The 11,328-nt window shown below is 34.0% G+C and overlaps 1 protein-coding gene across 1 annotated transcript; it reads right to left on the bottom strand.

The window, feature by feature from the left end:
- Positions 1 to 7,771: 7,771 nt before the first annotated feature.
- On the bottom strand, positions 7,772 to 8,701 carry LOC306639084 (olfactory receptor 4P4-like; the record flags this gene model as incomplete). Its single annotated transcript, XM_079102516.1, has 1 exon — positions 7,772 to 8,701. One exon carries the CDS (start codon positions 8,699 to 8,701, stop codon positions 7,772 to 7,774), a length of 930 nt encoding a protein of 309 aa, XP_078958642.1.
- Between the last annotated feature and the right edge of the window lie 2,627 nt (positions 8,702 to 11,328).

Here is an 11,328-nt window from a genome sequence, read left to right as displayed (position 1 = left end):
TTCCTCTCCTCATTAGAGAGGCCAGTGTTAATTTAATACAATGGTGCCAGAACAAAGTCTCTCTTTCAAAATGCTTAAAAATACATTTTTCTTCATTTTTGATGCATAAGTAAAAATGCATGTCCTCACTTTCCTTGCTGAGTATTTCCATGCCTGTTCACAATATGTACTCATGGGTCCTCAAAGACTTGGGACTACAGACTTCCACAGGTTCTCCTTCTGAGCCTGGATCTTGACTAAATGACTGCATAGCCCCTTATTTGATTCCAAGCTCCAGATGTGGTGTGAGATCATAGAAAGAGAACCAAAATTATAAAAATTAGACTGAAGTGATGCTGTCGTAACATGGGTACATTGTTTAACTTCCCAGAGCTTCCATCATCTCATTTGTGAAAGGACAAGAGTTTCACTCTATCACTTATCATGTTAGCACTTATTTCTACTATGAAATTAATTCACTTCTGTAAGCATGGATTAATCAAAACACCATTTCTCTCTTAACTGGATCTATGTAAAAGGGAGGGGAAAAGGCATCATTCAGTCCTTTAATGTCCACAGTTTTTGCATGTCCTTCTGGTATTTCCAGTTTTATGGTAGTTGCATTAGATCTCCCAGTGTGGAAGAATACAGTATTTCAGGAAGAAATTACCATTGAATACTAATTAAAATTAATTTAAGATGAGGAGGAAGTATAACTTAAAGAGATGAACATTCAGTGGTGGAATTCCAGGCACACTAGTAGAGATTACTGGTAGGTTTTAGTGGAAATGTGTGTGGAATAATTGTAAAGAGTTCTTCCTCAAATCAAGCCACGGATGTAAATGTTTCCTCTAGTTGCAGACTGTGCTGCTGAAAATCCACTGAGTTTAGTGCTTACCACTACTGATCTCTGTGTTGCACCAAGCCCACCCATTCCTCTGTTGTGCTTGGCACTTCCACCTTTGGGGAAATTGCAGGTCATTGTTCCACCAAGGCTGTGTATTGGATTCGGTAGTAATTACCTTTGGAAGTCATGCCTTCTATTGGGCATTACAAAATGATGATAGTAATGACTGCAATTGCAATAGCAACAATGTAATTCAGATTTGGGATCAAGCACTTTCCCTACTTTTATATGTTCATACACCTTTAGTTTTTTCATTGATCTTAAAAACAACCTATTCTCCAGTGAGCTTCCCTCAATTTAATGCAGATCACAGCATAGCAGTCTTGGCAAATATCACTTACATTGCTCGGTTCTCTAGAACAAACCAGGCACATGCACACAAGCTGAGGAACTATTCCTTTACTACCAAAACACAAGGTCCTAGAGGAAACCTTATCTCTCCTTAAACCAAGCCCCAACCCAAAGATGCCTTCCTGCCTTTGCTGAGCATTTGAACCTGATACCACAATATCCTTTGAAATGATTGGCATTTTCCTGTTCTGGCATTTATGACACCCTATCTCACAGTTGTATTGTATTGCAATTTTATTACCAATGTACAAAATCTAAGAATTTAAATGAATTTCCCTTTCCAACAAACATTCTGTATTCATTAAAAAAAAAAAAAAAAAAAGAAAATCTCACCAGTATTTTACAGCTCTTGAATTTGCTTTATTTTTCTCTCTTCTTCTTAGAAAATGTGAGTGCAGAAGATCAAATTAAAGAGTGATACCTGAGAAATTGCTTTGCAAATGATTAGCACCAGAGAATCCCAGACATCTTAAATTCAAAAACTGGTAGAAGTTACTCTTTGTTGTTCCTGGTTATCTCACCTGCTTAAATCTGCAGTTTCACAGTACTTTTGACAATAAATGTTCTTTTATTTTCTACTTCTAATGGAGTCTGCTTAAAGAAAATAAAGCAAAATGATAATGACCTTGGGGAAAGCTTTTCCCCAAAGTTGTCCTCCATAGACAATACCAAATTACAGACCTAACATTGAACTTTAATTTCCAGGTTTCTTCAACTAAAATAAATAAATAAATAAAAACTTATATTTGCAAGTCAATCAATTATCAGATCATAATGAAAACTCAAAGCAATTAAGCAAACAAATAATTTTTATCATTGTATACCTTCTTTGTTGAGTCTATGTGGTTCAATACATGTATTAAATAGTACACACTTAATATACCATATTAAAATATATGTTATTAATGTAACTTTAATTGTTCTACTCTTTTGAAAACACTATTTGAATATAAAAGTGTTTATTCATTTATGTTCTTGGATTTCTTTGTTTTTCTCCTTCATTAAGTCTATGCTGACTTCTGCAGGAAATATGAGGTTCATTTCTGGCCTATATTTGAGATAAATAGTGGTTTGGCTGTAATTCATTTACTTTTTCTAGAACCTTATACATAATAGTTGGGTTTATTTTGACAAAGAGATAAATGCATATAATTTTTTTCCATTTCAGTTCCCAATATTATCCCCTCCCCTTCCCTCCTCTCTTCCTCTTATATCCTTTCCCTAATCTATTGGTCTTCATTCCACTTACTTATTTTTATGGGTGCATCATAGTAATATGTAAAATTGGAATGCATTGTGATATATTCACATATGTACATAACATAATCCATTCACCTTTATTAGCCAGTTTTGTTTTCTTTTGTTTTGTTTTTGTATCAGGAATTGAACCCAGATACAAAACCCCACACCCTAGCCCTTTGGATTTTTTGTTTTGTGACACTGTCTCCATAAGTTGCTTACTCTGAATTTTCAAACCTCCTGCCTCAGCCTCCATTTACTTTTGAATACAAATCATTATGGTTGATTCGTGACCAATAACTCTCTTGCTTTTCCCTTTCCTTCTCCTATTATTTCCTTTCCTTCCTACTTGTCCCTTTTATTTTCTCCTTGCTACATTGACCTATCTCCTTCCTTTCTCACACAGCTTGCGAAATGTAAAAGACATCTTGTTCAGACCCCCACTATCCATAGAATTAGCAGAGAAATGCCTAAAACATCAAGAGCATGATGAAGGAGCAGTGTGCCCAGATTTGAGGGAACGCTCAACATGATTAAGTACTGTATGGGTTTCCTATTGCTGCTGCAACAAAGGGCTGCAAATTTAGTAGCTTAAATCAATATAAATTCAATGCCTTAGAATTTTCAAGGTCAGAAATCTAAATTTGGCCTCATTGAACTAAAATAAAAGAACTGGGAATTGCATTCTATATGAACTCTACATAAAAATTCATTTCCTTAATTCTTCCAACTTCTGAAGACTGTCTTCTTCCTTCCAGGCCTTTCCCCCATCTTTGAAACCAGTGGTATCACTTCTTCAAATCTCTCTAGGACTCTTACCTCCTCTTCTGCCTCTTTCTTCCACCAAGAAAATTCGTGAATAAATTGGACCCACCCAGATAATTCAGGATAATAACCTTGTTTTAAGGTCAACTGATTACTAAATGTGTTTTCAACTACACTCTGGATCTCTATTTATAATATACTAAAAACTACTTATAAGTTCTGTGAACTAGGTCTCAGACCTTTTTGGGAGCCCACATTCTGCTTACCACAGTTAGTTCAGCAGTTAGTTGGGTGGTTGGGAAAGGCAATCTGCCTTCTTTTTTGCCCACTTGTAAAAAAATGTGGTTTAAGATCTTGGAGAAGTTTTAAATATGTTTTTGGATAAAATGCTAAATATTACACACAAATAATATAATATTAATGTTCATAATGAAGTTCATATTTCACACATGAAAATATGAGCAAGAAAATGATAACAGATGACAGTAATTTCTTGGATGGTAAAAGCCAATTATATGGTAAGGGATAGAGGAATGATAAAAACTATTATAATAAAGCATATTGTCAAGTACGGCACATACATAGTTGCATCAACATAAATGCATCACTCAATTAATTATATAAAATAAACTCTACTGCATCAAGGAATAAAACTTTTCAGCACACTAGAAACCTATCTTATGACCCTTATTCATCATTACTATATTCCCACCCATAAATCTCACTTGTTTCTCCATGTACATTAATTATTTTTCTATGTAAAACCTGAGTAAATAAGTCTTTTAGGTTTTGGGGGTATATAAAATAGGCTCTTGAGTTAGGTGAGAGATATGTGTAAGAGTCAACTAGCTAAACAGAGACTTCCTCAAGGGAAATTCCATGTCTTAGAATATAAGAAGAAAATTTAGAAAGTCACAGGTGAGAATTTACATGATTCTTGTCATGAAAAGATCTGAGAAATTATAAAGCAAAGTCTCAGAAAAAGCAGACGAATGGTGAAAATGTGACCTGTCAATCATTGCTCCCTTTTTGTGCTCTGATAACCTGACTCCTATGTGCACCCTGAGCCTCAAGCAAATGTTCTAACGGCATTATTTATTCAACTAACAAACAAATGGTGAAAATAACTTTACACCATATTCACTATTATTTTAGAGGTTAACTGTTCTGAACTTTGAAATAAGCAACACAAAAAATATGGATAAAACTAAGAAGATGGGAAAGTACCTTGGATATTTGAAGGAAAACAAAAATAAATAAACAAAAAAAACTTGAGCAGCTTGCATATGAAGTCATGTAAAAGTTGAGCCTGGAGATGTCACGTGGACCCATGTCATTTGAAGGTAGGAAGACTGCATTTTATTAAGTGTAGGATAAAAATCCAATGCAAGGTGCTCTACAGAGAAGAGATATGATCAAGACATGATTTCAAAAGGGCCAATTGGACTACAATATCAGAATGGTTTGTTGGGAACCAATGTTAAAGCACAGAGAATTTTCTGGAAGATATTATAATATGTTGGGGGCAGGAAGTATCAAAGCATTAATGGCAATGATGAAATTAGGGAAATTTTGAAGGTATAATTCTTTAAATATATTGTTAAATAAGATGTGAGGAATAGAGTAGTGAAAGAGATTGCAAGATATTTAGTGTAAACGAGAACATCATAGGCCCTATGATATGGTGAGATGAAGAACACCTAGGGAAAAAAAAGATTTTTGTGAGAAATGAAGGAGAGATTTTTAAATATGAAACTGAGATCCAGTTGGAGATGTGATTTCGCTTGAATGTGCAAATTATCTTAAGTGGTACATAAGTATTATACTTACTTGAATTTATATGGAATGCATCTTTCCATCTTTTCATACTCTGGTCAATCTCACTTCATCCACTTTAAAGCTCAGTTAGGGAATGTTTTCTCTGAGAAGCCCTCTCTGATCCCAGTTTGATTAACAGGTTCCATGAACCCTTAGCACATCATGAACATACTTATAATTGCACTTACTAAATTGGGTTGTAATTTTATGATCCCATTAACATGTTAGCAAACCAACACAGGTAAGGAATGATGTCTTATTGAATTTGGTAATCCCAAAGTCTACCGTAGTAGTTTGACACAACACAGGTTTATTTTTACCTGGAAAATAAATAAAATACTACATTGAATGTTTCTCCTGGTCTTTTATAAGTTGAGAGTTCCTAATATCTGAAATCAGCATCTGTGAAAAAATAGAAGGAAGAAAAAGACAATGTTACTTGTCCTCTTGGGTTTCACACAGAATCCAAAGGAGCCAAAGGTACTTTGTTTTCTTGGTCTTCTACATTTTGCCCTCGGTGTGCAACCTCCTTGTGTCCCAACTGACACTGCCAGTAAGACCTTGGACTCACTGGTTTTTTTTCTTGCTTTTTTATCGTTTAAGGATCTATTTTCCATTCTTCTCTCTGAAATCAATTTCAGACTTGTTCTTCTGAGAAAATGCCATATCGTTACAATTTTATCTAACTGGATTTTTACAGAGCACTCTTCTGGTGATTTCGTCTTTCTTCTCCTTTGAGATATTTCTTCTGTTGGCAATGACTAGGACTGCTCTGTGGACATCCGTGAGCCCTTGCATCATCTGGTTATCAGGAGGCCCTGGGTATGTGCTGAGCTGCTGGTCATGTCCTGGGCTGGAGGTTTTTTCACAAGTAGTTCAATGTATCTTAATATCACCTTAATTGTGTTCATTTATTTTTCACTCTATTTTGTCTTCTGAGTAATTTATCAGCATATAACTTCAGATCATTGATTACGTCTTAAGATACAGCTACTGTTTTATCCCTCAAGTTTCTAATAAAAATAGTCTTTTTCTTATTTATTAAAGTTATTGTATTTGTATTAGATGGTTTAGATTTTCATGCTATGAAAATTATCTTATATTTTTATAAAATAAATATGGTCATATTAAATTTTGTGCCTAACTGCAAAAAATGTATTCTTTGTACTCTTTACTCTGACATAGCTGTTTCCAACTGCATTTCCTCCTGTCTTAAGTAATTTTTTATGGAGCAGTTGTATGGAAATCAAATAATTCCAACTTCATTTTTTGTTTTCTATATGAATGGTTTTATTCAAATTATGCCAGAATTAGAAGCCCCTGGACAGTTCTTACTTTTTTATATGATTTCTTTGCACATGCTTGTGGGTGTTTTTGTGTGGTGAGAATCTGTCAGCAGGAACACATGGCTTTCTTCCTTTACTGTGAGTCCATGTAGTAGATGTTTTCTAAGAAAATAAATACATAATTAACTCATCTTTATTTAATATGTCAAGCTGCTCCATTTTCTACAGAGATCTTATTTCATAAAACTTCCCAACAGTGATTGTGTGTTAATGTTGGTAGCATAACTGAATGAGGCATCCCTGACAGTTATACTTTATTTTTTAGCTCCTTTGGCTAAATTTCTCTTTTCAGAACTTTCTTCTTTTTGCCAAAGATTGACAGGCAGGTTGTGTTAATTAGGATACCTCATATTCCATTACATAGATTCTGTAAGGGTCAGGGGCTTCAATATTTCTAAGTTTTTAATTAAACTCATCCCAGTAGTTTTCCATGAAAAATAAATATTTTTGTTTTGAGTTTAATATCTTTCATTTTATAGCTGAACATATTATGGTAGAGAATTGAAATAAATGCACACTACCTTTCTTAAAATGTTAAGTATTAATTACAATACAAAATAAATAGAAGATGCATGATCAACAAGACATGCTCCAAAGTGTTCAAAGCGGCACTATATGTAATTTCCATAAAGGGGGAACTACTCAAGTTCTACCAAAATGAAAATGGAAAAAATAATCATTATAAAATCATATAATGAGATCATACACATTATTGAAAATAATTAGATGTTTCACAAATTTAAGGAATGACTCATAAATCTAACAAAGACAAGACAAATACTAAAATGCATAATCTGTGTCAGCCTTATTTTACAAAGTATATGTACAAGTAAAATAATTTTAGAGATGAAGATGATGGTTACATGAAGTTATTCATTGTAAAGAGAATGAGGAGGGCTTCTAGTATAGTGACAGTTTCTGACACAATGTGGTTGCTGGTTACTTGGTAGTGCTCAGTGTGTGAAAAGTCAGAAGTGTATATTGGTGATCCGTGCAATTGTATGTTTACATTGCAGTGGAAAGTTTTAAAAAATGAAAGCAAGATATTGTTCAGCTTTTCAGTACTTGAAGGCATGAAAAGCATAACTTTTCAACACATTACCATGTAATCTTTAATTTTAAAAATATCATTCATTGTTCATGTAAGCAAAGCCTAATGATTAAGTAAGATGGGATAGAGTATCATAAGAATAATACTCAATTTGTTGGTGAAGACTTAAGGCAGAATCATGAAACAGATAAGATATGCTCTTTTTTGATCACTTTTTTCTCCAAGTCATGAGAACAGGAGACTTTCAAGAGTGGCTCTCACTAGGATTGTTTTCTCATGGTACCATGGTATGAAAAGCAGAAATGATTCACAAATTTACTTTCTTTCCAGAAGTGTCTGATGACACCAAACTTTTCTCAAAGCATCCTTCATCTCCGTGTTTCTCAGTGTGTAGATCAGAGGGTTGAACATGGGAGCAATGATGGTGTAGAAAAGAGCAAACACTTTGTCTTCTGGGAAAGTCGTGGCTGGTCTAATGTAGATGAATAGTGCAGGTGCAAAAAACAGGACTACAACAGTTATGTGGGAACTGCAAGCAGAAAGAGCTTTGCTGCGACTCTGCATGGAGTATCCCCTTATGGTGTACAATATGAAAAAATAAGAAAACATCAAGGCACCAAAAGTCACCAGAGCAATTAAGCCTGAATTAGCAATGACAAAGAGACCTATTATGTGTGTATTAGAACAGGCCAATTTCAGCAAAGGATACACATCACAGAAGTAGTGGTCTATCTCATTGGGGCCACAGAATGGTAAGAATATAGTGAGAAGAAACTGACTGGCAGAGTGTACAAATCCCCCAGTCCAGCACGCCAGGATGATTGTGTTGCACCTCCGCCTGCTCATGATGGCAGCATAATGCAGGGGCTTGCAGATGGCCACGTAGCAGTCATAGGCCATCCACGTGAGGATGAAGATTTCCATGCCTCCAAATAAATGTGTGGTAAAGAGCTGTGCCATGCAGTTATTATAGGAAATGATCTTCTCTTCAACCAATAAGTTAGTCATTAGTTTTGGGGTCACTGGGGATGTGTAGCAGAGGTCAGAGAGGGAGAGGTAATTGAGGAAGAAATACATGGGCTGGTTGATGAGCCGAGTGCATGTGATAGAAACCATTATGAGCTTATTTCCCATCCAAATAGCAATGTAGCAAACTAAAAATAATACAAAGCAGAGGATATCTATGTTCTTATTGTGGAAAAGTCCCAGGAGAATAAATACAGTGATATTATTGCTTTTTCCCATGGCCCAGGGTAGATGGAACACATAAAGCACCTGAAATGACACAATTGGTGAGCTTACATTTACAAGTATTTGCTGAAAAATGATCATTGTCTATTTGAGGAATCAAACTAGGTTTAATTATTTTCATTATGGTATCTAGCAGAAAAAAAAACCAGTGTTCAATTAAAATGGCTCTCAAGACATTCAGTGAATACATACTGCATTATTTCTATTACCACTTCTACAAATGGTTATCAACTCCTGCCTTAGTAAGCACCAATGCTTTTGTTCAAATAACAATATTAATATTTTATTTTGGGTAAAACCTACTCCTAAATCTTAATGAAATAGGCCACAGCTCCCTATAATTAATGCTGCTCTGACTTTCTGTGACTCAAAATGCATTCAGGAAACAGGGGTATATCACATAGCTGATGTATTTTTTCCTCATGTACCAACTAATTTAACTTGTTTTATTAGTGGAATATACATTATCTTAAGTTAAAGACTAAGTAAATTTACAGGAAATATTTTAAGATGCAATGCTCTTTCTCTAAGAAACTGAAGCAAGCCTTAAGAAATATTTTTATTTGGTTTCTTGTTATTTGTTTTCTTTAAAGTTTTAGTGAAAATTCTGTGCTGACACTTTAACACACATAAAAGCTGAATCTGATGATTAATTTGAGGAAAGCAACAAAATGTTTTGAACCACTAAATAAACCTAAAAATTAAGTCCCAGAAAAGACTGTGCATTGGGTAATGTTATACTAAAGTTTGCCTTCAGTGCAGGATATCAGATTTTGGAAGTCAAATTCCTTTTAACCTTCTGATTGGAGGGTATGGATTTTTTCTGAATACATCCAATAAAATCATTTTGTCCAGTCCCACAAACTCTCCAGTCAGTGACAAGTCCATGCAGAAATGAGGTTTAGAAGGAAACCATTTGTGAGGTAGGCTCTATTTTTTGCATCATATGTATTTACCTTGTGGGTCAAAAATTTCATCTGAGTAAAAATAATATGGAATTACATAACTTGAGCAATACATATATTTGTGGCATTCAAATAATAATGAAATGTAAAGTTGTTTGTACATTATAGTGATATTTGTACTGTTATTGAAGCATTGGGAAAAACAATCTGATAATCTTTAGTCTGTCAAATACAATAACATTTAAGAAGATTAAAACATTTTGCATCTAATGTTACTCAATCAGACTTAATTTTCCTTTTTTCTCAACTGGGAAGTTTCAATTCCAAATCAATAAAAAATATTTGAGTAGTGGGCATATCATCACCAGTAAAAGTCATTTCAATGCAAAAGAATTTGATCCCATAAGCTAACACCATTGTACTGGGTGCTAAGACCCAGTGCTAAGCAACATGATGGATGTTGCTGAAATATAACATGGAATTATCATGTTCCGTCAACATATTTCATCAATTTTGGTTTCCATTATTTTAAATTAAAATGCTTACAATTAATTCTTACCAAATGATCTCAAAATAACAGCCTTTTGGTAGTGTAAATTTTCTGCCCTAATCTTACAATTAATTTCTTAATCAAACTCTATTTACAATTCCTCCACAATTCTCCATGATACTAGTCAAATTTTGTTACCAACACAGTGTAAAACTTGTTTAATAGAGGTTGAGTTTTAAAACAAAGACATTCATTTCCATACAAAATTTTCAGAACCAGAATTAGATAAGGGGCACATTTTTGAGACATTGTTTTTTATCTTCCCCCAAATTGAGCTACAGTAATATTTTCCATTAAATAAGAAAAGTCATTTTATTTCATTTGAAGAAAAATGACATATTGAACTTATGTGATATGAATTATTCTTCAAAGGGATTTGTAAGCATTTTCATTTTAATAAACCAAATCATAAATGTGATTTAAAACCCATCTGAAATATACTGCTTAACTCCTATCAAGCATATATACTCTTAAATAAAATTGAACCTCAAAGCAAAGCAAAGTTCAAAATGTTCTCAGGTAAAATCTCTTTGTATTCATCTGTCTTAACTGATCTTTATTGATTCAGGTTATCAAATCAACTCAATTTACAAGGCAGTGGCTGGTGATTAATTTCTCTGCCAATTTTTCTATTTGAAAAATAGATTAGTACTATGTTTTACTAGCACAATGAGTAATTTGAGTAAACTTATAATAAACTGAAGTTTTAAGACAATATAATAATTAATTATAATTTAGAGGCAATCCCTGGTTATATGTCTTAGCTCAATCACTAATTTCAGATTTGATGTTTACAAATTTGGTACTTTCTCTCTGAAAAAGAGCTTTTCTTCATTTTAAATACAGAAAAATATATTTGACTGTATAATTGGACTTCAGTGCAGAGAATCAACCTTGAAAATAGATGGGGAAGAGTATTTTTTTGCTGGTGGGGTTGCAAACTAGTGCAGCCACTCTGGAAAGCAGTATGGAGATTCCTCAGAAAGCTTGGAATGGAACCTCCATTTGACCCAGCTCTCCCACTCCTTGGTCTATACCCAAAGGACTTAAAATCAGCATACTACAGAGATACAGCCACATCAATGTTCATAGCTGCTCAATTCACTATACCCAGATTGTGGAACCAATCTAGATGCTCTTCAGTTGATGAATGGATAAAGAAACTG

This window comes from Sciurus vulgaris, assembly GCF_902686455.1.
Source record: "Sciurus vulgaris genome assembly, chromosome: 11".
In the NCBI taxonomy this organism is placed as follows: Eukaryota; Metazoa; Chordata; class Mammalia; order Rodentia; family Sciuridae; genus Sciurus; species Sciurus vulgaris.
This window is presented reverse-complemented; position numbering and strand designations above follow the sequence as displayed.